This window comes from Salvelinus alpinus, chromosome 7 (assembly GCF_045679555.1).
Source record: "Salvelinus alpinus chromosome 7, SLU_Salpinus.1, whole genome shotgun sequence".
NCBI lineage: Eukaryota > Metazoa > Chordata > Actinopteri > Salmoniformes > Salmonidae > Salvelinus > Salvelinus alpinus.
Genome location: NC_092092.1, coordinates 32264265 through 32292103, shown reverse-complemented (window position 1 = coordinate 32292103; position 27839 = coordinate 32264265). Strand labels below are relative to the sequence as shown.

Genomic DNA, 27839 nt, shown 5'->3' with positions numbered 1-27839 from the left:
CTGTTTCTGAGAGAGAGAGAGAGAGAGAGAGAGAGAGAGAGAGAGAGTGAGTGAGTGAGAGACAAAGTGAGAGAATGAGGGACAAACCCCACTACACAACATTAAACTAGTGGAAAGGAGGGCGGAAGTGGAGTATGACAAAAGGCTCAGAGAGAAAACAAGTGACATGATGAGAGGAGGAGGGCCTATAGTAGAGGGAGCTACAGAGGTAGAGGAACATATAGAGAGACATACTATATTTGGGGGCCAGGCCGTGAAACGGAACCCTTTGCAGCTGTGATCAGCTCCAGCGTTCTGCTAGCCTAGCCTCCATTCCTCTCCATTCACCTGGGAGTATGACTCACTACAGAAGATGACAGAGATGACAGCTATTGAAAACCTAGCCCTGATCTGGAGCCTGTGGACGGCAGTGATCTTCACAGCTGGAGTTGGTGAGGAACTTCATTTGATATCACCCTCCATTACAGGGGGGTGAGCCATAGACAGCTTTATGTATTTCTATGGGGTAAGCTTGACTTACTTTTTGACTTCTCTTCTAATCAGATGTTTGATGCTGAACATTAGTCTGGTTTGCTTTGGATTAGAATGTATGTGTTTTTCCCCGCAATACTAAACAGAAAGGGATATAGGCTATCACATAAAACAATAATCTGTTCATGAGATAACATGTGTGCTTGACTAACAAATACCTCTTCCAAATTGTACAGAATTGACAAATTAGCAATGGTATGATTAATCATGTTCATATTAATTGAATTGGTAATCAAGTGGCAATGGTCAATGTTGTTCCTCCAGATGAGCACCTTTGCCCCAAAGGAGCCCAGGTCCATCTGGCCAGTCTGCAATGCTATTGGCTGTCAGAGTCAGCGACATCATGGCTGGAGGCGAAGGGTACCTGTCGTCAGGTGAAGGGTGGGGATCTAGCCACAGTCCGAAGCACTGAAACTCAGACATTCATCCGCAACTCCTTCCCGTCGTGAGTAAACAGTTTATGATCTTTCTAACAGATTTATACATTATATTCTGTCACCTGACTACACTAATTCACTTAATTCCCCACCATCCTCTCTTAAATTTTTGGGTATACGGTACCAGTCAAAAGTTTGAACAGACCAACTCATTCAAGGGTTTTTCTTTATTTTTTACTATTGTCTACATTGTAGAATAACAGTGAGGACATCAAAACTATGAAATAATGCATTGAATCATGTAGTAACCAAAAAAGTGTTAAATAAATCAAAAAATATTTTATATCTTATATTCTTCGAAGTAGTCACCCTTTGCCTTGATGACAGCTTTGCACACTCTTGGCATTCTCTCAACCAGCTTCATGAGGAATGATTTTCCAACAGTCTTGAAGGAGTTCCCACATATGCTGAGCACTTGTTGGCTGATTTTCCTTCACTCTGTGGTCCAACTCATCCCAAACTATCTCAATTGGGTTGAGGTCGGGTGATTATGGAGGCCAGGTCATCTGATGCAGCATTCCGTTACTCTCCTTGGTCAAATAGCCCTTACACAGCCTGTTGAAAAACAAATGATCGTTCCACGAAGCGCAAACCACATGGGATGCCGTATCCCTGCAGAATGCTTTGGTAGACATGCTGGTTAAGTGTGCCTTGAATTCTAAATAAATCACTGACAGTGTCACCATCAAAGCACCCCCACACCTCCTCTTCCATTCTTCACGGTGGGAAACACACATGTGGAGATCATCTCAAAAAGACACAACGGTTGAAACCAAAAATCTCAAATTTACTCATCAGACCAAAGGAAAGATTTCTACCGGTCTGATGTCCATTGCTCATGTTTCTTGGCCCAATCAAGTCTCTTCTTCTTATTAGTGTCCTTCAGTAGTGGTTTATTTGCAGCAATTCGACCATGGCCTGATTCATGCAGTCTCCTCTGAACAGTTGATGTTGAGATGTGTCTGTTACATGAACTCTGTGAAGCATTTATTTGGGCTGCAATCTGAGGTGCAGTTAATTCTAATGAACTTATCCTCTTGCAGCAGAGGTAACTCTGTGTCTTCCTTTCCTGTGGTGGTCCTCATGAGAGACAGTTTCATCATGGCGCTTGATGGATTTTGCAACTGCACTTGAAACTTTCAAAGTTCTTGAATTTTCCGGATTGACTAATCTTCATGTCTTAAAGTAATGATGGACTGTCGTTTATCTTTGCTTACTTGAGCTGTTCTTGCCCTAATGTGGACTTGGTCTTTTACCAAATAGGGCTATCTTCTGTATACCACCCCTACCTTGTCATAACACAACTGATTGGCTCAAACGCATTAAGAAGGAAAGAAATTCCACAAATGAACTTTTAACAAGGTACACCTGTTAATTGAAATGCATTCCAGGTGACTACCTCATGAAGCTGGTTGAGAGAATGCCAAGAGTGTGCAACGCTGTCATCAAGGCAAAGTGTGGCTTTTTTGAAGTATATTTTGATTTGTATATTTTGATTTTTGGTTACTACATGATTCCATGTGTGTTATTTCATAGTTTTGATGTCTTCACTATTATTCTACAATGTAGAAAATAGTAAAAAATTAAGAAAAACTTTTGAATGAGTAGGTGTGTCCAAACTTTTGACTGGTACTGTATGCATATTTTTGTATAGAAAATCCACTGAGTGGGTCTGGCTGAGGGATGGCAGGGGAGAAGGGCCGGATAGAAGCGAGGGTTTGGGAACAGAAAGCCACCCTGGGTGGGACAGGGACAGGGAGAGCCTGGGGGGCTGTACCCAGATGGCCCTGGGTTCACCAGGACAGAGGAGGAAGACAGTGTGTGATGGACAGTACCTCTTCCTCTGTGATAAGGTGGTTACAGGTGAGACTGCATGGAGAGTTTACTGCATTAATACGACATTGCAAACTATAATTCAGAATGAAATGTGTTTGTTGTCTTCATAGGGAGACCTAAGGGGTGTAACATTGTCACAAATGAACACGTTATATTGCAGTGTGCTAATGGATGTGTGTATGTTTCCTCTGTTTCCTGTAGTTTCCCTGCCTTCGTTAGACAGCTACCTCACAGGTGTTCCTCTCATGTCGGGTGTGTACGCCAGGTCACAGCTACAAGTCCTCCCTACAGTCCCAGACCCTGACCAAAAGAGAGTGGAGGTGAGTGACATAATATTTCACACTGAGGGAACCGATTAGGATACTCTTTTTGTTGTTGATTGACCTACTGGACTGCATTCATATTAGGATGTCGTCAGATTTCAGGCAAAACTCTTGATATGGATGTCGCACTCATGGCATCACCTTGTGTCGGCTTTGACCACAGCCATGCTAAAATCCAATTTACAACCCCCCCCTTGTGTCTGATTACTTTATTATCCTCACCTCAGATGCTGCTGTTTCCTGGGCTGTGGTTCAGCCATGCTGGCCAGGTGGTATCAGTGGAGCTGGTCAGCCAGCCCAGAGAAGTGTCCACCTTGGTCAGAGTTCAGATCCTCCGGCCCTACTGCAGCCCCCACCATCACCTGGTGCCCCCAGGTAAAAAAAACCCACCACCTTACAGAGGAGGAAGTTTTTGAGGTAATTAAATATTATCAGTCTGGAAAAACACCAGAGCTTGATGGTATACCAGTAGAGGTATACCAGACCTTTGTTGATGTACTCATAGATACATTATTGCATGTTTTAATTACTCCTATAAAAATGGTAGACTTTCAGGTACTCAATAAGATTATTTGATTTCATTACTACTGAAACAGGACCCAGGTGGTAAGTATAAAGATCCAGTCCATTTAAAAACTGGAGGCCTCTCACACTTCAATGTTGTGATGCGAAAATCCTGGCGAAATGCATAGCACATAGAACAAACAAGGTTTTACCAGATATTGTTCATCCTGATCATACAAGTTTTTTACATGGACGATATATTGGAGATAGTATACAACAATTATGAAACATCAAAGATACCAGGCCTGGTCTTCATAGCAGATTTTGAAAAGGTGTTTGATAAAGTACAACTAGAATTTATATATACAGTGCCTTTGGAAATTATTCAGACCCCTTTACTTTTTCCAAATTTTGTTACGTTACAGCCTTAACCTAAAATGGATTAAAAAAAAGAAAACCTCAGCAATCTACACACAATATCCCATAATGACAAAGCCAAAACAGGTTTTTTGCAAATGTATTTAAAGTTAAAAACAGAAATACCTTATTTACATAACTATTCAGACCCTTTGCTATGAGACTCAAAATTGAGCTCAGGTGCATACTGTTTCAAATGAACATCCTTGAGATGTTTCTACAACTTGATGGGAGTCCACCTGTGGTAAATTCAATTGATTGGACATGATTTGGAAAGGCACACACCTGTCTATGTAAGGTCCCACAGTTGACAGTGCATGTCAGTGCAAAAACCAAGCCATGAGATCGAAGGAATTGTCTGTAGAGCTCTGAGACAGGATTTTGTCGAGGCACAGATCTGGGGAAGGGTACCAAAAATTGTCTGCAGCATTGAAGGTCCCCAAGAACACAGTGGCCTCCATCATTCTTAAATGGAAGAAGTTTGGAACCACCAAGACTCTTCCTAGAGCTGGCCGCCCGGCCAAACTGAGCAATCGGGGGAGAAGGGCCTTAGTCAGGGAGGTGACCATGGTCACTCTGACAAAGCTCTAGAGTTCCTCTGTGGAGATGGGAGAACCTTCCAGAATGACATCCATCTCTACAGCACTCCACCAATTTATGTTAGAGTGGCCAGACGGAAGCCACTCCTCATTAAAATGCACATGACAGCCCGTTTGGAGTTTGCCAAAAGGCACCTAAAGACTCTCAGACCATGAGAAACAAGATTATCTGGTCTGATGAAACCAAGATTGAACACTTTGGCCTGAATGCCAAGCGTCACGTCTGGAGGAAACCTGGCACCATCCGTACGGTGAAGCATGGTGGTGGCAGTATCATGCTGTGGCGATGTTTTTCAGCGGCAGGGACTGAGAGACTAGTCAGGATCGAGGCAAAGATGAAGAGAGCAAAGTACAGAGAGAATCTGCTCCAGAGCGCTCAGGACCTCAGACTGTGGTGAAGGTTCACCTTCCAATAGGACCAAAACCCCTAAGCACACAGCCAAGACAACACAGGAGTGGCTTCGGGACAAGTCCCTGAATGTCCTTGAGTGGCCCAGCCAGAGCCCGGACTTGAACCCGATTGAACATCTCTGGAGAGACAAGAGCCCAGAGCAGCGACACTCCCCATCCTACCTGACAGAGCTTGAGAGGATCTGCAGAGAAGAATGGGAGCAACTCCCCAAATATAGGTGTGCCAAACTTGTAGTGTCATACCCAAGAAGACTCAAGGCTGTAATCGCTGCCAAAGGTGATTCAACAAAGTACTGAGTAAAGCTCAATGCACCATAGTACACATGTCAATCAGGAACTCTGCCTGGGCTGTACCAGCATTTGTCTTATATACGGCTGTACACAGACAAGTTATATTTGCATGATTTAGCATAATTAATTAATCATTACAGTTTTGTTTCATAACATGTGACAGAGCAACACCTCACAAGGCTTTTTCTCTCTAAGCTGAGACCTTGGATCTGAGATATCTTTCATTTCTTTCTCAAAACAAGGTCTGGGCATACTGCCAAATTGCAGCTCCTGATAAGTGAGGATAAGTGAGGATTAGATAAGTGAGGATAAGTGAGGAGTTGTACAGTCAGCCACTTGCATGAACACAGAAATAAAAACAGGGGATAAGAACTAAAGTGTCAATGTTTGCCGATGACTCAAGTTTTTTCTTAAGACCACAATCTGGATCCTTACACAGTCTCATTGAAGATCTTGATCACTTTTCTAGCCTCTCTGGACTAAAATGTAATTATGACAAGTGTACCACATTACGTATTGGATCGTTAAAAAACACAGTGTTTACACTACCTTGTAGTTTACCAATAAAACGGGCGGATGGTGAAGTAGACATACTTGGCATTCACATCTCAAAAAATATAAATGAATTGACCACAATCAATTTCAGTTGAAAGTTTGCAAAAACAGATAAGATTCTGTAACCATGGACAGGTAAATACTTGTTGTTTATGGAAAAATCACATTGATTAACTCTTTGATGTTATCACAGTTTACTTACTTACTAATGGCGCTGCCTACTCCAGACAACTCGTTTTTTAAATGATATGAGCAAAAAATATTTCATTTTATTTGGAATGCTAAGCCAGACAAAATTAAATGTGCCTATTTATATATGAGTTTAAAGCTTTAAATATTACAGCTTTAAACCTATCACTATACATGTGTGATACCCCAAAATGGTTCTGTAGATTATTAAGAAAGGCTCATCCCTTGTTCAACATTTTTATTTTTGCCTTTATGCAGATTACAACTTCTCATTTCCAACTAATTGAAAATGAAATTTTGTTTAAAGTATCTCCCTTTCTTTAACAAGCCATACAAAGCCGGTTACAATTTCAGGTTTATCCTCCAGAAAATATAGAACAAATATTACAACAAATATTATGTTTAAACTCAAATTTACTGATTAATAAAAAAAACATTTTTTATAATTTTTTTAAATTATATTTATTAATGATATTATGAATAGAAACGGTGGAGTTAAGTCACATATGCCGCTATCGAAACTATATGTGAATGTCTGCTCAATTCAAATGTATAATCAACTGATTGCAGCATTGCCACCAAAATGAAGGAGGCAAGTGGAAGAGGGAGAAGGTAAGGAACTTGTTTGTCTGCCATATATTAAAGATACAAATAGGCTGAAAGAATTGGCATAAATAGAAATGTAAAGTTTAATTTGAGAACAAAAATATTGACAGCTGTGCCATACAGGTTGCAAAATAAATGGGTGTACTGATTCAATGGCACATGGTCTATGAACTGATACAAAAAACAACACTTTAAGCAGCACTTCAAGTTTTTTAATTTGAATTATTATACACAATTCTTGCCACCAACTGAAGGCTATATAATATGGGGCATACAACAATCTCAGCTCTGTACATTTTTCTGCGATGAGACAGACTCACTAGATCATTTATTCTGGTATATGTAAAATGTACATGTAAAATGTATGTATGTATGTATGTATGTATGTATGTATTGCAGAAAAGCTGTAAAAAACTAAAAGGATTTGTGTCCTCCGAAGAGGGGATGGGTTAATAAGAAAAAAAGAAACAACACCTCAGGTTATTAATAAAGATGTTGTTGTATCAGAAGACTTGCCCTGTGTGCGTTTGTGCTGATTCACTCCTGTTTGTTTTTGTGTTTCCCTGATGTATGATGATCGATCTTTCAGGATACATAACTGGTACTCACTCTTATTTCTCTCTCTCTCTTGTGCTCTCTCTCTCTCTCTCGCTCTTTCTCTCACTCCCTCTTGTTCTCTCTCTCTCTCTCTCTCTTTCTCTCTCTCTCTCTCGCTCTTTCTCTCACTCCCTCTTGTTCTCTCTCTCTCTCTCTTTCTCTCACTCCCTCTTGTTCTCTCTCTCTCGTTCTCTCTTTCTCTCTCTCTCTCTCTCTCTCTCTCTCTCTCTCTCTCTCTCTCTCTCTCTCTCTCTCTCTCTCTCTCTCTCTCTCTCTCTCTCTCTCTCTCTCTCTCTCTCTCTCTCTCTCTCTCTCTCTCTCTCTCTCTCTCTCTCGTCTCTCTCTCTCTCTCTCTCTCTCTCTCTCTCTCTCTCTCTCTCTCTCTCTCTCTCTCTCTCTCTCTCTCTCTCTCTCTCTCTCTCTCTCTCTCTCTCTCTCTCTCTCTCTCTCTCTCTCTCTCTCTCTCTCTCGTTCTCGTTCTCTCTCTCTCTCTCTCTCTCTCTCTCTCTCTCTCTCTCTCGTTCTCGTTCTCTCTCTCTCTCTCTCTCTCTCTCTCTCTCTCTCTCTCTCTCTCTCTCTCTCTCTCTCTTTCTCTCACTCCCTCTTGTTCTCTCTCTCTCGTTCTCGTTCTCTCTCTCTCTCTCTCTCTCTCTCTCTCTCTCTCTCTCTCTCTCTCTCTCTCTCTCTCGCTCTCTCTCTTCCATCTCTCTCCCTTATCCATCTCTCACTCTCTGCAGGTTGCAGTTCTCTCCTGAACCCGTTCAGTTGTTGCTCTATCACCCCTCTGTGTAACACTACGGGAGGCTGTGCCCTGGGACAGTACTGGTGCCACCTGTTGGAGGCCTGTGTCCCTGTCACCAGCCCCTGCAGTCCCTACAACCAGTCCCCCTCTACAGGGGAGCACAGCTACCCCCTGCCCCCCAGATACCCTGACATACCCCCCTTTTACCACCTGGTGGCAGACCTGCCCATGAGAGTGGCTCCTTGCTCAGAGCCTGCTCATATTAGTGTATGTGTGAGATGTTCTTATTTACCGAGGGTTTCTTATGTACAGTTCTTATTTACATGCTTTATGCTTTGGATAAGTCGAATCAATGAAATTCAAATAACTTTGCTTCATTCTCTCTCTGTCAGATCCTGCCAGAGAGGGAGATCAGTGTTTACCCCGATGACATTCTGTCCATCCAACACACCGGGAGACCTGGAACCTTCCTGAGTTGCCGCGACAACGCCTCCTCATCCTCCTCCCCCTGGCGACAAAGCTACCTCTCCCTGCAAGGGGCGGAGTGGGGGGGCTGGTGGGAGGGGGGCCTCTCGTCCCCGCCGGATGGAGGGCAGTGGGTGGACGGGGTGGTGTGCGACCTACGGGTGCTGTACGTCGACACACTGCACGGGCATGGCTATATTTCAAGTACGGGCCAGAGTGAACTTAGTGGCTTCACTCACATTGGGAACATCAGTACGCCCATAAGTATGACCCCTGAAACCTCAGCTCCTGCCCCAGCAAAAAGTCAAATTTCTGGCCTTTGTATGATCCATCCTCTGCCTGATGGAGACAACCAGATCCATATATTGGTTGACACTCCTATACTCATTGTGGTTAAAATATTCTCTGGAAAAGGGGCCACCAGCTCCTGGTTGGCTCCGGTGCTCCAGACAGGGGTCCCCTTCCTCCCGTCCTGCCCAGGAGAGTTACCTGACTCCTGGCCTGGTTGTGAGAGAGACTACCCTGACAGCTGGTTCTCCCACATGTCCCTGGTGCTACCCTCAGTGGGCGTCCACACTCTAAACGTCAGTGCTGTGAATGGAGTGAGTGAACAGAGTACCTGTGTACAGGTGTGTGTCTATGAGCCGGTGGCTGGGCTCAGTGTAGAGCCACATGGACATCTGAGGATGCTGGTGGACTTGTCACAGGTGAGTTAGCCCGACTTCATCAATAATATAAAGTTGTATTGTATTTTATAGTATTTATTTGAAAATCTGTGTTTTCTTTGTGCATCTTTGAAAATAATCTGATTTTCTTTTATTTATTTGTTCTGCTGATCACGTCCCTGCTACTGTATTGAAATTATACATTGTCACCGTTACCTGTTTTTTTCTAAGGCATTTACAGCCACGGCAGAGACTGGTTCCTCAGTAAAGTACACCTGGGTGATTGACGAGCTGGATAACTTTTCCTATGAGGGAGACACCTATAGTGTGATGTTCAAGAAGCCAGCTGAGTACAAACTGAAGGTACTAAGCTCATCCATTTCATATAATTTATATTAAGATAAAACAACCTTGTTTTTAATATAATACCCATATAACAGAGTAAAGTGGCCCATAGGGCCTCACTAATAACTTGTCTGTGTTCCTCCAGGTGACTGCAGCCAACCCTGTGAGCTCCCAGACCCTAGAGGTCACTCTGACTGCTGACACCATGACCCCTCTGGCAGACCCAGAATTTCTCTCTGTCAAGGAGGTTATCGCTGTGGCCGCACTGCGTCTCTACACTTTCAGGGTCAAAGTTGATGTCTCCCTAGGCGTCACTTTCAGGTTAGGGTCATTTTCTGTTTTCACAGAAGTATTCGCTTGGAGTGATATTACATCAATGAGGGTAGCATATCTGTTTCCTCCATATTTTCTCATTAACTACTGCTGGAAGTGGTGTTGGAGGTCCAGGACGGGCACTCTAAGGAGATCCCATTGCCCCAGGGCAGTGAAGGGGACATTGCCCTACATAGGGTGCTATCTTTCGGATGAGACTTTAAAAAACCCTAAGCTATTAAATATTATTTCCTGTAGGTGGTCTTTTGGGGATGGCAGTGCCCAGGAAAACCACACCTTTCCTGCCCTGTCCCAGGAGTCCCAGGACAGGCCAGTGGAGCGAGGAGTGAGACAGGTGTATGTGCAAGACTCTGTGAGCCACGTCTACCTACAGCCAGGTAAACATACCTCTACCAATGTGTAAATTATTGTAATTCATTCTAATAGTATAGATGCTTGCATATCACTCCTCTTTCCATTCAATACAATAGGGTATGTCTCCATTAATCTACAGTGCCTTCTGAAATATTCAGAGCCCTTGACTTTTTCCACCTTTTGTTAGGTTACAGCCTTATTCTAAAATGTATTAAATACATTTTCCCCCTCATCAATCTACACACAATTCACCATAATGACAAAGCAAAAACATTTTTTTAGATTTTTTTAATCATTTATATAAAAAAAACTGAAATATCACATTTACATAAGTAGTCAGAACCTTTACTCAGTACTTTGTTGAAGCACCTTCGGCAGCGATTACAGCCTTGAGTCTTCTTGGGTATGACGCTACAAGCTTGACACACCTGTATTTGGGGAGTTTCTCTCATTCTTCTCTGCAGATCCTCTCAAGCTCTATCAGGTTGGATGGGGAGCGTTGCTGCACAGCTATTTGGGCCACTCAAGGACATTCAGAGACTTGTCATGAAGCCACTCCTGTGTTATCTTGGCTGTGTGCTTAGGGTCATTGTCCTGTTGGAAGGTAAACCTTTGCCCCAGTCTGAGGTCCTGAGCGCTCTGGAGCAGGTTTTCATCAAGGATCTCTCTGTATTTTGCTCCGTTCATCGTTGCCTCGATCCTGAATAGTCTCCCAATCCTTGGCACTGAAAACCATCCCCACAGCATGATGCTGCCACCACCATGCTTCAACGTATGGATGGTGCCAGATTTCCTCCAGACGTGACGCTTTGCACTCATGCCAAAGAGTTCAATCTTGGTTTCATCAGACCAGAGAATCTTTTTTCTCATAGTTTGATAGTCTTTAGGTTCCTTTTGGTAAACTCCAAGCGGGCTGTACTGTGCTTTTTACTGAGGAGCGGCTTCGGTCTGGCCACTTTACCATAAAGGCCTAATTGGTGCTGCAGAGATGGTTGTCCTTCTGGAAGGTTCTCCCCTCTCCACAGAGGAACTCTAGAGCTTTGTCAGAGTGACCATGGGGTTCTTGGTCACCTTCCTGACCAAGGCCCTTTTCCACCCAATTGCTCAGTCTGTCCGGGCAGCCAGCTCTAGGACTAGTCTTGGTGGTTCCAAACTTCTTCCATTTAAGAATGATGGAGGCCACTGTGTTCTTGGGGACCTTCAATGCTGCAGAAATGTTTTGGTACCCTTCCCCAGATCTGTGCCTCAACAAAGTCCTGTCTCGGAGCTCTACGGACAATTCCTTCGATCTCATTGCTTGGTTTTTGCTCTGACATGCACTGTCAACTGTGGGACCTTATATAGACAGGTGTGTGCCTTTCCAAATCATGTCCAATCAATTGAATTTACCACAGGTGGACTCCAATCAACTTGTAGAAACATCTCAAGGATGATCAATGGAAACAGGATACACCTGAGCTCAATTTCGAGTGTCATAGCAAAGGGTCTGAATACTTACGTATAAAAAAAAATGTATGTAACATTTGCAAAAATGTCTACAAACCTGTTTTTGCTTTGTCATTATGGGGTATTGTGTGTAGATTTGCTGAAATTTAATTGAATACATTTTCGAATAAGGCTGTGACGTAACAAAATGTGGACAAAAGAAAGCGGTCTAAATCCTGTATATCACTCTGTCTCTCACTCATACAGATGACTACACACTGACTGTACAAGTCTACAACCAATACGACAACATCAAGGGAGCCATATCACTGAAGGTACGGCCTCCATTGACTCGTATACTCATCTCTCCATCTCCTCCGGTTCCCCTGGTCAACCAGAGCTTTCTTCTAGAAGCCACTTCACACCCATCTCACGACGGAATCCTTTACACTTGGAACTTTGGGGACGGTTCAAAAGAAATCCAAGGATTCCACGGCAAAGTTAGCCATGTTGCTCGGACCACTGGGGTTTATAACATGACTGTGTGCGCTAACAACACCTTGACTGCACTGACAGCCTGGGTAGCTGTGGCAGTGGTGGAGAAGGTATCTGGTCTCCAGTTGAGCTGTAGTGGACCCAGTGAACTGAAGTCTGTAACTGAAATCAAGGGCAAAGTGGCTTCAGGTTCCAGTCTTCACTGGGACTGGACCTTTGGTGATGGGTCTGGACATAAAAACATCACAGACAACTCTGTATCCCATGTCTACGAGTCCCCAGGGAGTTACACGGTCAAAGTGACTGTGTCTAACGCAGTCAGCCAGGCTAGCCAGTCCATCCGTCTGGAAATCTACAGGTTGACCATCAGTGGAATTCTGCCATCGAAGTGTTCCGAGACAGAGAAAGAGATACAGCTCCAAGCACTGGTGAACGGGAATGTTTCCATGCTGACTTTCCATTGGAATTTCGGGGATGGATCACCTTTGTCAGTACAGAATGGAAATTCTGTTGTTACTCACACTTATTCAAACTCTGGGGTTTATAACGTTAACGTAACTGTTCTCAGCATAGTAGGATATGTCTTTTATGATGCCAACGTTTGCATTGAGGCCCCCATTACTGGGATAACCATCCACCCATCACAGGATGCTGTGGCAGTAGGAAAAGAGGTGTGTTTTAATGCAGTTGCTGCCCCCAAAAGACAGCCCACTGGATATCAGTTTCTGTGGTTCAATCATTCATCCAACAGCTCTCCTATAAGAGGACTGGCTCATCATTGCTTTGTGTATAAGGAGGAAGGGATCCATGATGTTTCAGTGATGGCAAGTAACAAAGTCAGCCAGAGCATAGCCAAAGCCACTGTTGCTGTGCAGCAGCCTGTGAGTAAACCATCCATAGCACACAGCAGTCAAAGCAACACACTGACTGTCAATGAGAAGATGACACTTTGGGTCAAGCGTTGCCCTGGGACCAATGTTTCTGTGCAGTGGGACTTTGGTGACGGCTCACCACTGGCAAAGAGTCAAAATGTTTCCCATGTCTTTACTTCCGCTGGCAGGTTTACAGTCAAGGCCACAGCTTCTAATGCAGTTAGTCTGGATTCTGTTAACCTGGAAGTGAACGTACTGCTTCCTGTGTCAGACCTGAAGCTGAAAATCAGCCAGCCATTTGCAGTAGTAGGGGAAAAGACTGTCATAACAGCAGTTGGCAATGTTTCAGGTAATGTCAATTTCTACTGGTCAGTGGATGGCACTGATACCACTGAGCTTGGGATGTCTCACTTTCAGTATGTGTTTCTTAAAGCAGGTGTGTATCAGGTCAAAGTCACAGCCCAGAACCTGGTGAGCCAACAGGAGGCAGCCATTTTGATTATAGTTTTAGAGAGAATACAAGGGCTTCAATTCTCAAGTCTGAGCCTGACATCCATTAGCTACATACCAACCAGAGAGAGTGTCTTGCTCACTGCGTCAGTAACACATGGCTCCAATGTCACTTACCATTGGCTAGCCAACCAGAGAGGTGTGACCCAAACTGGCAGTGTTGGTGAGCACTTTGTGTGGTCCACTGAAACTCCAGGTAATATATCTGTTGAGTTGACAGCTTCCAACGGACTTGGCAAGACAACCAGCCGTGTTTCTCTAAAGGCAGTAGAGCGAGTTTCAGGGGCTAGAATGTCAACAGCTAGGGACACCATACCATTAGGGAAGTATATCAACATCTCTGTAACTGTGGAGACTGGATCTGACCTCTGGTATCTCTGGAATGTGAACTCAGACCTTTCCCCCTTACAGACGGATGTTCCTTTTCTTCTTTACATGTTTGAGACTCTGGGTTCTGGTTCTGTCAGTGTGTCGGTCCAGAATGTTCTCAGTTCAAGCAACGCCACCAAACATTTCACAGTTCAGGAGGAGGTTAGAGAGGCAGACTTTCAGGTAGGTGGCAAGACACATCCATTCTTTATAACGTCCAATACTCAAGTTGCACTCTATGGATATGTCAATAAAGGGAATGATCGGCACTGGGAGTGGAAAGTTGTTGGGTGTACTGGAGGTGCTGTGGTTTTGGACAACAATCAGTCAGTTATCTATACCTTTACAGATTTAGGGGTCTATAATGTCTCTCTGAACGTCTCTAATGGTATTAGCTGGCAGGCAGTCTCACACAGAGCCACCATCCAGGATGCTATTCAGGGCTTGACTCTAAACCTTAGCAGGTCTACGGTCTGCGCTGAAGATCATATTGCTTTTACACCATTCGTTTCCAAAGGAACCAATGTCAGCTTCTCTTTAGCCTTTGACGAAGTTGAGCCATCATATGACCTTGTTGAGGTAAGCTTCACCACCTCCACCCTCCCAGTTGGGTCTCACTCTGTCACAGCCCGAGCCTGGAACCAGGTGAGCAACTCCCAGGTGTCATTGACCGTCCAGGTGGTTGAGAGGATCGGGGGCCTACGACTGGTCAACTGCTGTTCCACTGCTCTAGAAGCTCTAAAGGAGGTCCCTTTCCAAGCAAATGTCATGAGTGGTTCTCCAACCGATTACACCTGGACGATCCAATTAGAAGGGATCCAGCCCTTACATGTCATTGGACAGGAAGTGATGTATATCTCACCCGGAAGTGGTTCGTTGTCTGTGGGTGTGATGGCTAGCAATGGCTTCTGCTCTGAAACCCTGAATGAGACAGCCATTGTTCAGTTGCCCGTGAGGGAGGTCACGATTGTTTGTGATTCTACAGAAACCTTTAGAGGCTATAGTGTCAGATTCTCAGTCAGAGTAGATGGTGGCAGCAATTTGAGGTTTCAATGGGGCTTTGGAGACTCAAGTGAAGGAGTTGTCATCACAAAATCCAATACAGTGGACCACACATATCTCACTGCTGCAAAATATATTGTTCAAGTCACAGCTTTCAATAATGTCAGCCAGGTCTCCACACAACTGCTCACTGAGGTGAGAGAACTCCAGTGCTCACTCCCTCAGGTCACTTTAGTCCAGGGCCAATCCACAATCCTCAAGTCTAGATCCAGCTACTTTGAAGCAAGCGTAGACATCAAAGGCTGCACCGCATACAAGACCATGTACCTATGGGAAGTGTTTAGGGGGAGTGGCTGTGGAGCTGACAAGACTGACAGCAATCTGGTAACCCAAAGCAGTGGGCACCCAGTAATCCAGAACAGCAGTGGACATCCAGTAACCCTGATTAACCTGGTGGGTGTGACTACACCACTGTTGTCCCTCCCTAAGCAGGCCCTGGAGGTGGGCCAGTACTGCCTGGGGTTCACTGTCTCTCTTCAGGGAACCCCTCTACGTCTGCACAGGACGTCCAGGCTGTCTGTGGTTCACAGCTCCCTGGTACCCATCATCAGGGGGGGATCACATAGACTGGTGTCAAGCCACAGTGACCTGATCCTGGATGGGTCAGAGTCCCATGATCCTGATGTGGATCTGGGAGAGGAAGGGGAGCTGAACTACCACTGGAAATTCATCACTGAGGTAATTTAAATCAGAATTAGGAACCCTTTATTGCCTTACTACTATTTAGGTAGAAATTGTTCACTTACATTTATGTTAACTTATATTGCTGTCTTACCTGGATGTTTTCTCATAATTGTACCAATGGTATCCGTTTCTGCCTGTAGAACTCTACTGAGTGGTCGTCCCAGGACCAGGATCAGCTTGTAGGGTATAACAGCAGCAGGTTGACTGTCCCCAGCAGGAAGCTACAGCCTGACAAGCTCTACCTCTTCACCCTCACTGTCCAAAAGGAAGGGAGGAGACCTATCTCTACTACACAGTCTGTGAGTCTCACATTATCTCTACACACCACAATATCTTTATGCAACGAAGGTGGTTCAGCCAACCATGCACTGTAAATGGGTTGCTGTGAATTTGACAGTAGGCAGCTAGTGGTAAGTAAGTTACTGTATTTCATGCAATTTTCATATTGCAGTACAACTACTGTAATCTATATACAGTATCAAAGCAAGTACTGTGTAATGACACACAGTAAAATACTGTATAATTGACGTACTATACTGTAAAAAGTAAATGCTACTGTCATCGTAATGAATGAATGAACGGATGGATGAATTAATTAAATTCATTGAAGGGAGATGGTGTTTGTATTTTACAGGATTTTACTGTAATTAAATGAGATTGGTGCTAGCAGGTTGGCCGCTAGGTAATGTTTTACACATTACAGCATATCAATTAATATTTGGTGTTTTATATCACTTGCACTTGTAGAGGCCTTAATGGTATTTTTATCTCAATATCAAATCATTTCTGGGTAACAATTAAGTACCCCACTGTGATTGTTTTCAATTAAAATGGTGAAAAGACACAAAAATAGAAAAATAGCTTCTTAGCAAAGAGCAATTTCTCAAGCAAGAATTTTGCTGGGACTGTCTGGGAGTGGTCTGAGTGGGGAGGGGGAGGGGAAAACTAGCCTTTATTGGCAGAGAGGTTTGGAACGCTCTTTCTTATTGGTCTATTAACTCATTTACCAACTGGTGATATCATCCCACAAAAAGGGCTTTTTCACACCATTATTCCAACCTCATAGTGTGGAAATATATATAAAACAGAAGAAAAATACATTATTTGACTGCACTGGTCCTTTAACAAAGGCTTCCAAACTGGAAGTGACTGCAGGGCAAAACAGACAAATGCTCAACCATTAAAAGTTTAAGACTAGCTGCCTCTCCAATCTGTCCTCTATACATTTTTAATTGATGGGGCACTACTACCACATACCAGTTAAACTGGTACAGCATTCTCACTAACGGGTGCAACAAATATAGCCTCTTACAAGGCACGCCTCAAAATATGTTAATGAGCCAGAAATAACAATACCATGCACCCGATAGTGGTCAAAATGACCATATAACGTTTTCAGTTTCAGTGTGGTTGTGTTATCTTTATTTGATAGTATATTCATGTCAAATACTCCTCCATGCCTCTAGGTGGCGGTATCTAAAGTTGCAGTGCTTCCTGTAAGTGTGGAGTGTGTTTCCTGCAGTAGTCTCTCTTCTTTCCGTGTCAGCCAGAGTCGCCCCATTGTGCTCTCTGGTCGTTGTGATAAGTGTGGGAGCCATGTTCAGGTAAGTTCCCCTCTACGTAGCTAATTGGCTGACCTAAACAACATTTACCGTTTGTGACAAATTAAATAAAGTCAGGCACCATCAGCTGTCATGGCTGCTTTCTGTAGGACTTATGACGGAAAGTTGATGTATGGTCTTTCTCTTTTCACAGTACAAATGGAGCGAAAAGGATCAGAACGGCATGACCCTTGACCTGAACGAGGTGACCACTACGGGCAGTCTCTCTCCTGAACTGGTGGTCCGACCGGGGGTGCTGCAGGAGGGGTGTAACTATACCTTCACCCTAAATGTTACCCACCCTGCTGGGGGAAGATGGGGGTTTGCTAGCCTGACCCTCCTGCCCAACCCTCCACCCCATGGAGGGGTGTGTACTCTTACTCCAGGTCCTGGGGAGAACATACGCCTGCTGGAGACTGTGGTAACATACAACTGCTCAGGTAATAGAAACAAAGACTCAAAGATACAATCAAATCTTCTTTTGGTGTCTTTGCCATGTTTTACTATGGTGTACCAGATGTTCTGTATCTACTCTATAGGTTGGCTGGATGAGGATAGTGAGTCCCCCCAGATTATCTATATTCTCCAGGTGGCGTCATCATGCCCAGGCTGGGGCCAAGCCTGTCCCCTTCTCACCCTCTACAGGGGTACCCAGCGTACATTTGGCAGCCTGGTTCCTCTGGGGGAGGTGGGGCCAGAGAAGGACCGGTCAATCATCTCTGTGATCCTGCAGGTAGAGGACCACCTGGGGTCAAAGGTCACAGCACTTAACAGGTGAACTGGAGATGAGTTTAAAACTGAGAATGCAGGGAAGCGGTTCCGACCTCAAGAGACCTATGGAGGTAAATTGTAAAAAAGACAATTTATGGATGCTTTTGTTTTTTCAGAACTATAACAGTGCTGAGACCTGTGGATGGAGATGGGATCACAGCGTGGCTGAGGAACAAGAGCCAAACCGAACTATCGGGTTTACTTCAACAGGGTAACCCACAGCAGCTCATTCCCTATTCCATCGCCCTCACCAGCCAGCTCAATCAGGTATGAACATTACCTTTGTCTTTACCTGGCTGTGTCTCTCGTCTCCTTAACGTCATCTTTCCTTTACCTGTCTATCTCTCTCCTCTCGGTCACAGGTGGATCAGACTTTGAGTGAGCAGGATCTCAGGGACAGGAGGGAGATCAGGGGGAATGTGACACAGGCGCTGGCCTCTCTGTCTGTGTACTCTCTACAGGATGCAGCCCAGATCAGCTTAGCCCTGGCCCAGTCCACTGTAGGTAACCTGGCCATAGTCTACACAGACGGAGTTTGTGCCATAAAAGCCTGGAAAAAAGACCCACAAATGATACAGATTTGTCCTCGATGCCTGAATGCCTCTGTGTGTTGTCTCTTGCAGGCAGTCCCAAGTGAGGTGGTGTGTGAGGGCTGTCAGGAGAATGTTCTAGAATCTGTGGGGAGAATGATCAGGGTTATGGAAGAGCAGACGGGACTAGGAGATGACACAGCCATAGACACGGGCAGAAACATCCTCCATGTAATAGGTACTGTACCAACTTCTGAGTGGGATCGACGGTTGGAAATGCAAGGATAAAAGGTGGAGGATACATGCTCATAGAGCAAGGACAGGAATTAGTCCAAGATTTTTGACCAAAAACGGTTATTTCTCTCTCTGTCTCCAGGCAATTCGTTGGCTGCTGTGTCCGAGTCCAAACTCGTCTCCTCTGGTCCTCACACTCACTCTAATGTATCTGAAACTGCAGTGTCAGCCCTGGACCATGCCAGGGCTCTCATGCGTATTCTGATGCGCTCGCGGCCACGCGACGAGGAACCCCTGTCTCTCTCTGCTCCACAGATCAGTGCCGTTGGTTACCATGGAAACCCCTCGGAACTCCTCTGCACCACTGACCCCTCGGTCAACAGCCGCCAATCAAACCAGTCCAACAAATGGCATTTAAACCCTGACAAGCCAGAGTCATACCCAGCACATCCGCCCTGCCAGTTCCTCATTCCCTCCTCTCTCAGTGCCCAGCTCCAGCGTCAGGTCCAGGGATCTGAGGTGGTACAGATTCTCCTGGGTTTGGAAGGGGGGTCTGAGTTCTTCTCAGCAGCCAACCCACCCATTTCTACTTCTCTGGCTGCCATGGAGTTCACCACGCCCCAGGGACAGCCCATACCCATTGCTAACCTGGACACTGACAGATCTATCAGGGTTACTTTGCCCAAAATATATACTGTAGGAAGGATCGGCGCTGGGCATCGGGCTAGTGGTGGAAGTGGAAGTGGGTCTGGGTCTAGATCTGGTGGAATTGACAGAGACGAGGGAAGAGCCCCAATGGTTAACTTCACACTCCGAGCCAAAGGGTGGCTGGATTTTACAGTGAGGGCAATGAAGAATATGCATCCCAATGCTGGACTGTACATCTCCTTAAACTTCAGCCTGCTTCCAGGAGCTTTTCTGGTGGGCTCAGGACATGTGAGAATCACAGTGGCCACCCAGCCAGGTCATCCTGCCTCCCATGATTCCCTAGTCAGAGAGCTGACCCTCTCCCTCTCCAGCCAGTCATCCATGGAGGACACCATATTCCTCTCTCCTCTGTAAGTGTTCTGTATCTAGACAGTTACGTTTTCCAAAACTTTTTACAAGTTGTTCACTTTTACACAGACAGAATGTTGTGAGGCCTGATTTTCTTCTATACATGGTGTATGATGACGTCCCAGTCATTTACTAACGCAGCTTGTTGTCTATTATTTCTCGTAATCTCCAGACTTAACAGCACAGTACAATCTCTCTTTGTGAACCTGACATCCAGTCTGAGTGGAGCTCCAGTCCAGGCCTCAGTGTGTGTGTTCAGCTCTCTTTGTCAGTACTACAGCCTGAGGAAGAGGAGCTGGAGCACTGAGGGCCTCCGGCCACTGGAGGGCAGCACCCTCCACTCAGCACACTGCCTCACTCAGCACCTCACCATGTTCGGGGCCAGTCTGTTTGTCCATCCAGACGCTGTGGTGCTACTGCCACCGGTATGTTTGGGATACTCCTCAGGTTAACACAAGAAATGGTATAGCTCATTAGTACACACTGGGAAAATACATGTTAGCAGCCTTAAATAGATGCACATACATGCTGAAAGTTAGAGGGACACAGAATTCCGAGACATGATCATACATTCAATATGACCACCTGTTCACCCACCTTGGAACACAGCTTTGAATTGGAACCTCCTCTACTGATTTGACTCATTTTGTATTATATGTCCCCCTCCATCTCATCACCCCAGTCCAGTGGTCCAATGCATAATGTAGTAGTGGGGATTGTGTGTGCTGTCCTGGTTCTGATCCACTTCCTCCTGGGTCTGATCGCCCACAAACTGGACCACCTGGAGAGCCTGAGACTATGCCATGTACCACTGTGTGGCCGACCTGGACGCTACATCTACAGAGTCCTGGTCAAAACAGGCTGGCGTCGAGGAGCAGGTAAGGGACTCGCAGATCTTAGACGACTGGGTAGGTGTAAGCGATAGATCCACTTATTTTCTGTCGTATTGCTGAGAGTTTCACCTGTCCAGTCCTGTCCTAACATGTGGGAGTGAACGAGGGTAAAAGAGAGAGAACATCTGGCTGAGAAAGCATCTTGTTAAAGTGAAACGCAAACCTGGTTCACGTTTATTTGTAATTCCCATCAGGCACGACGGCCCACGTGGGCATCAGTCTGTACGGGGTGACTAAAAGCGGTTCACGCCACCTGCAGTGGGAAGGGGCGTTCCAACGAAGTGGTCTGGACCTGTTCCACCTGGAGACGGACAGCAACCTGGGAGAGGTGTGGAAGATACGCCTCTGGCATGACAACACAGGTAACCATGACAACACAGGCAACTACTGTAGTCTCGCATTGCAAGACTTCGTAGTCTTGTATTCACTCGCCTACTGGAACACAAGGGAAGCAGGAGATTGAGGCTCCAGGTAGTAAGATTCCAAACAGGTAACACAACAATACCTGTTTGTGTGTATGTCTCCCAGGTCTGGACCCATCGTGGTACGTGCAGCATGTGGTGGTGTGGGACCCTCAGACAGACCACCTGTTCTACTTCCTGGTAGAAGACTGGCTGTCTGTGGAGAACGACAGGAACGAGGGAGGAGGGACAGTGGAGAAAGAGATGTTGGCCTCCTGTAAGTGCTACAACTCTCTTTATCTGTCTTTACACTAAGGGAGAGCACGATCGCCTCCAAAACAGATTTCTCTCTCTCTCTTCATCTATCTCTCAGGTCCTGAGGAGCTGTCTCAGTTCCAACGTGTTCTCTCCTCCCAGCTGGCGTTTGGAATGCTGGAGCGCCACCTGTGGCTCTCTCTGTGGGAACGCCCCGCCCACAGCCGCTTCAGGCGGGGGCAGAGGGTGACGGTGTGTGCCCTCCTGCTACACCTCTACCTCGCACTAGGGGCATTGTGGTACGGGGCTGTGGGCACAGAGGGGCATAGGTGAGATGGCATTCTAACCAGAACATTCCAGGTGACAATAGTGTACACAATGGATGGTTCTTGTGAAAGTGCTCAGGTGGGAGTCAATCATTCTCGCACTGTGGACAACTCACTGCGCTGAACAACAACATTGATGTTTTGCCTGAGACTCTCTACAATTCTTTGTTACCTGTCCCACATACTCTGCATTAACTCTGTTAAGTGAAAGAATCAGCCATTTTAAGGGTGTTGTGTTTTAGTGTACCGGTTTCGGCCCGGTTGCTTGTAACCTGGGAAACGGTTGCAGTGGGGATGACTATTGCCATCCTGGTGTTTCCTCTCCAGTGTCTCCTCTGCTTCCTGTTGCGAAAGACTCACAGCCAGGTACCTCTCCTACATCTCTCTCTCCAACCACTCTCCAACCATTTTTTCTGTTGCCCCGTCAACAAAAATAATCCTATGACTGCCTATTAAACCACACATTGTTATCATTTCTATCAATAAAAAGCTTAGTCAATGTGGTCAATGTCAAGGTCAATGTGATAGTGTATTGTATATTTACTCCGTTGATTTGGAAAGTGCTTCCAAATCAACAGAGTAATGTGGAAAGTCCTTGACAGAGATGATGCTTGGTTCAGCTACACATGTTGGGTTGGGTTTCCCTTTCCCTGTGTGTGTTTCAGGTAGCGGTGGATATGTCAGTGCCTCCATCCCCTGTGTGTCAGTCAGTGGAGATGGGCGTCTATCTCGGCCAATCAGATCTTTCCTGCTCCTCCTTCCTGTCTTTGCCTGAAGGACCTGATCCGTCAGGCCTGGATGGAGACACACCCTCTTCTGTAAGAGTGCAAACTCTCACACGTGTCAATGCATGCACATACACAGATACACAGCTCTTTCTGACTCTCTTGTGAAAGTTGTACACTGAAAAGGCTGAAAGCTATCTTTTTCTTCTCTCTTAGCTGATGGGAAGCAAGGCATTCAACGCTGAGTTCTGGAATGCCACTAACCTGGCAGTGGAGAAGGATGGAGATGGCATGACCCTGTGGCCCTCCTGTGACAGCCTCACTGACCTCCCAGGGCCCTCCTGGGAAATAACCTCTGACCCCTTGGGATCATCCCTGGGTCATGCCCGTCTGCTGAAGAGGAAGAAAGCCCTGATGAAGCTATGCCTAGCCTCACCCTCCTCACCCCGATTTCTCATCTCCAACCCCCCACCCTCCTCTACTGCACCTGTGGGTCCATCCCAATCCCTGTCTGGCCTCCAGAGACACAACCTGCAACCCAATGTCCTTACCCTGTCCGGTGTGTGTGTGTGTGTGTCCCATATGTGTTACTATGACTCCTGTGTGAATACGTCTAAAATGATTGTCTCTCATGGTGTTTCAGAGGAGGACCTGTTGAGGTCTATAGCAGCAGACACAGGAGTGTCCAACAGTCCCTCAACATCAGACAGCGGCCGCTACTCCCCCAGGACCACCTCTCTGTCCCACAGGTAAGACCTGCCTGACCAGTACACTCCAGACCTAAACCCCAGATAATACCGTATCTAGCCCTGTCTACAGTATATGCTCCGAATATACAGTCCTCCTCCCCTCTTTCAGTGGAGATCAGAGTTGATCAGACTGGACTAGATAGCAGGGAACAACCAGTCATAGTCATTTGTATAGCACTGTTGCCTGTTGGCAAAGAATACTTCTGAGTCTTACTCATCTCTCTGTGGGTTTTAGCCAGAGCCAGGGTAGCTCCCGCAGTGGCTGGTCTGAGCTGAGTGTGGACAAACCACTCTATGGAACAGAGATCCACAACCTCCCCTGCTCTCCCATCTCTCTGTATGGGACAGGGCTGTTTAGGCCTTCCTCATCTCTCTCTGTCTACTCCATCGCCAGTACTTTCCTCCCCAGCCCCTCCCCTGACTCCACTGACTCTACCACACGCATAGGTGAGCCACTAACACTGACTTATCCTAACTTTGTTACGATTCCCTCCTCTTTATGCCAAATGTATTACTATGTGGATGTGAGAGTTCACCATTTAAAACTTTCTATGAATGATGTCTATTTTGCATGAAAAGCCTCTGAACTATCTGAATATTCATATCAAACAACTTGATCATATTTGCAGACTATTAGAGCATAGTTTCTTCCATGTTTTTCACCCCCCCAGGTGTGGCCCGTGGCAAGCCCAGCTGGCTGCTACCTCCCTGGGCACTGCAAGTAATTTACCCCCTGGTTGTGTTGTTGCTGGGGGCCTGCCTGGCTGTAGTAGGCCTCTATGGGAGTCACTTCTCTAGCTCAGTGGTCCTGATGTGGCTCATCTCAGCCCTGTCTGCCTTCCTCACCTCCGCTCTGCTGCTGGAGCCTCTCAAGGTAGGCAGATAGAGACATACACACGGGAGGCTCAATAGTCAATGCAACAAATTGTCAGCAATGAATGTTTTCACCATACCAGAGAGAGAGAGAGACAGAGATACGCAACCGTATGGCTTCTGTATTTCCTGTAGACCCATGTGATTGTAAAACGTAAGTTGCTGGCTTTTAATCTATTGATATCTTTTCAGTCTAAGAGGAACTAGACAGTTATGCACCTTATAACCTTTACTAATGGTACTGGCAATTTAACCCTTGTATGTCCTCTCCTCAGGTGTGTGTGCAGGCCTTGTTCTATGCTATGGTGTTAAGGCCTGTAGACCCCGAGGTGAATGATCGGCTGGGGCAGGAGACCGTCATTAAGAGGGAGGGGGGAAAGCAGGGGGGCAAGGTGCACCCCCCTTGTGGGTTCGGCCTACTGCAAGCCAAGGAGGAGGCCAGGAAAGTGAGAGCGCTACGGTCCCTCATGAAGGTAAACAGGAAACAAAAAAACAGCTCCCATTCATCCTCTGGAATGAACATATGTGGTGTACTGTTTATATTCCTAACCACTTAGTACCATTTGGTATTGTACTGGAATTAAAATAACATGCATCTTCATTCTTTATCTTCCCTTCTCCTCTCTTGTTCATTCCCTCTATATACTCACTCTCTCTTTCATTTTCTCTCCTCTCTCCCCCCTTCCCAGCACTGTGTGTGCCACATGTTGTTCCTGTTGGTGGTGTTGATGGTGAACTACCAGGACAGTGTTCAGGAGACCCAGGGAAGACTGCTACACTCTGCCGTCAAACACTCACTGACCACCAACCTCAACACCATCACTGGGTAAGGGCTGCGTGTGTGTGTGCATGTACCCTGTACTGATTTGTGTATTGGTGTGTGTGTGGGCTGTGTCCACATGTATCTCTCTGTGTTGGTTTCAGGTGGGAGGGGGCGTGGCAGTGGATGGACAACATCCTGGTGCCACACCTCCATCAGAACCCCGCCCTCCACCTGGTGGGGTTACCACGGATACGCTGTATACACACTCCAGACCATAATAATGGAGTCTTTCTGGGGAACAGCAGTTTTACCACACGCCAGCTTCTCTCTGGCCTACACAGCACACACTGGACCACAGCACAGTGAGTTACACACATTCGCACACAGACACACACCAGTTCCACACAAATTATCCTACATGATTCTTTGTACTCTTTTCTTCTCTCAGGTTAAAGGCTGTGTCCATTGACTTCACCCAGTACCACAGAGAGACTAGTCTGTTTGTGTGTGTGTCTGTTCTACTAGAGAAGACCCAGATACACACACTCATCTCCTCCCTCTCCATCCATCCTCTACTCATCCCCCCATCCTCCTCAGGACCAGACCTGCAGATTGCACTCATGGTAACATTTGATAAACAATTTGTTTGTATAAAACAACACTATTATTCCCATTCATTAGGGATTGCAAAAATGTAAGATCGTCAATAGGTTCCGTTCTGAGACACTCCCCCCCCCCAGGTGCTCCTGCTCCTCTCTGCCATCCTCTTTCTGGGGGTGGAGCTATGGGCCATGGCTACCGACTGTGCCCAGTACGTGCGTCAGGGCTGGCGCTGGTTACAGTTCCTCCTCGCCTCTTTGTCCCTGGCGATGGCCGCGCTGCGATTCTGCTTCCTGTCCCAGGCTGCTTCCTGTCTGTCTCAGCACCGCTCCAGACCAGACTCCTTCACTGAGTTCCACAGCGCCGCCCTGCTGGCCAGGAGGTCCACACAGATATCAGCCATACTGCTCACTCTGCTGGTACTCAAGGTACTGGACAACTTAAAGATAGTTCCTAAAGAATGACATTATTTGAATAGTTCCTAAAGAATGACATTATTTGAATAGTTCCTAACTCCATGGGTTAGGAATTCACATTTTGTGCCACTACCATCAAAATGCAAAAATGTGTGTTTCAGATGGTGGGTACTCTGAGGTACGTGCGGAGGTGGGTGGTCTTTGGTCGAGTGCTTCAGCGGGCATGGAGAGAGATAGCTGCTGTGGCTCTACTACTGATCTTACTGCTGCTGCTCTTCTCTCACACTGGACACATGGTAGGAAATGGAAGGTTATGTAATGTAACCAAGGTTCTCTGCAGGAATATGCGAGACACAGCTCACTCTATGGGAATATGCATTTCCTATTCATGCATATATGTTTGTGTCTCAGCTCTTCTCCAGGTCTGTGGATGGGTTCCTGTCTGTGTACCAGGCTGGTGTGTCTGTGCTGTCTGTGCTGCGTGGTCGCCTGGTCCTGCAGAGGCTCAGCAGGGCTCACCCTGTCCTCGGACCCCTCTACGTACTCTCTCTGCTGGGGCTGGGAGGTTGGCTGCTGGCCCGTCTCTCTGGAGCTGTTCTGCTCCGCACGTACAGGGTTGTGCAGGCTGAGATGTACAGGCCAGCCATGGAGCCCCAGGACTATGAGATGGTGGAGTTCTTCATCAAAAGACTGAAGCTCTGGATGGGACTCATTAAGGCCAAGGAGGTATGGAGGAAACTCATTCATTCATTTGATTAAACACAAATTGAAACTTCTGAAATCTCCCTCCCTCCCTTCTCTCCACAGTTCAGACACAGGGTGAAGTTTGAGGGCATGGTGGTGCCTCCCTCCAGATCATCCCAAGAATCCTGTCTCTCCACCCTCTCATCCTCCCTCTCCTCCCCCCATCCCCTGTCCTCCGCCCTCTCCCTGGGTTCCGAGGACTCGGGTATGTCCGACGCGCCGGGCTTAGACGTTCAGCTCAACCTGGACCGCCTGCTGTCTTGCGTCAACGGTCTGCTTTCACGTTTCGACCGCGTCAACCAGCTGACTGCAGACGTTCACAGTCTGGAGACCCAGCTAGAGGAGGTGCAGAGCAGGAGGAGGAAGACGAGGCCGCAGGGACTTGGAAGAGGAGAAGAGACAAGTGAAGGAAGAGCAGTAGGTAGAGGGGCGATGGGCAGGAGGACAGCTCTGCTACCCCCTCATTCTCGCATCTCCCTCCCTTCCTTTCCTCCTTCTTTCAACCCCATTACCCTTCTCTCCTGCCCTCCCTTCACCAATCCCTCCCTCCCTCGTGTTCACAGCTCCTACTCTGAGTCTGTCGTTCTCCAGCTTCACTCACACCCACCCAGGCACGCTCACCTCTCTGAGGCAACCAAGCCCACACAAAGGAGCCCTGGCCTGGGCTTGGGCACCGGGCCTTCCGTGTGTCCTGGAGCCAGGCAGTTTCCTAGACGTCGAGCCTGGCACTCAGGGAGCTCTCACTCGGCTGATGCAGCTCAGAGGCCCCCCCAGGCCCCTGGTGGTGGTGGTAGTGGGGTCAACACGAAGGCCAGGCCCTGTAGCGAGGAGGGGGACAGGAGACGCGCCAGTGAAGGAGTGCCTGTGAAGAGACGGGCCTGGATCTCAGAGGGGCCTGAGACAGACATAGACTGAAACTGAGAGGGACTGAGACAGAGATTAAAGTGCCTATTACTGTGGGTATACAGTATCTAGTGTATGAACCTCCAAGGTTCCAGCTGTGACTTGTGCAGTACTACTTCAAGAGACACATTTTCCCACTGTTGTCTACCACTTTACTAGTGCTTCTGCATTAGGTATTCTACATACGTATGCTGAGGTTGTATACCTTGTACTTCTTGTGTATCTACTCTATAATAAACATTTAAATAGAGGATTATTTTGTAATCTCCAAGAACTGCGGAATATATTTTTCCTGCTGATTAATACCAGAAGTAACATTGGGTTTGGTGTTTAATATCCTCTATCTGTAACAAGTAGTGACACACAGCATTAAATAATCACC

The 27839-nt window shown here is 46.4% G+C and overlaps 1 protein-coding gene across 1 annotated transcript; it reads left to right on the top strand.

Annotated features, from left to right (window-relative positions):
- Positions 1 to 68: 68 nt before the first annotated feature.
- Positions 69 to 27839, top strand: pkd1b (polycystic kidney disease 1b). The gene is made up of 38 exons (XM_071409881.1): positions 69 to 431; positions 796 to 976; positions 2623 to 2831; positions 3006 to 3124; positions 3355 to 3502; positions 8034 to 8305; positions 8431 to 9210; positions 9400 to 9531; positions 9659 to 9834; positions 10084 to 10223; positions 11893 to 15611; positions 15758 to 15916; positions 17084 to 17221; positions 17373 to 17658; positions 17758 to 17992; positions 18106 to 18256; positions 18352 to 18489; positions 18613 to 18757; positions 18896 to 19811; positions 19982 to 20234; positions 20492 to 20687; positions 20897 to 21064; positions 21231 to 21380; positions 21477 to 21687; positions 21927 to 22050; positions 22350 to 22502; positions 22626 to 22968; positions 23053 to 23158; positions 23394 to 23605; positions 23830 to 24032; positions 24307 to 24504; positions 24721 to 24857; positions 24956 to 25156; positions 25243 to 25417; positions 25535 to 25822; positions 25972 to 26106; positions 26222 to 26536; positions 26618 to 27839. Exons 1-38 carry the CDS (start codon positions 353 to 355, stop codon positions 27467 to 27469), a joined length of 12543 nt encoding a protein of 4180 aa, XP_071265982.1. The 5' UTR covers positions 69 to 352; the 3' UTR covers positions 27470 to 27839.

Coding starts and splice junctions, on each gene's coding strand:
- pkd1b (XM_071409881.1), top strand. CDS start 353: ATGACAGAGATGACAGCTATTGAAAACCTAGCCCTGATCTGGAGCCTG. Junction 15,917..17,083: donor CTATCTCTACTACACAGTCT/GTGAGTCTCACA, acceptor CCATGCCTCTAG/GTGGCGGTATCTAAAGTTGC. Junction 25,823..25,971: donor TCACTCTGCTGGTACTCAAG/GTACTGGACAAC, acceptor TGTGTGTTTCAG/ATGGTGGGTACTCTGAGGTA.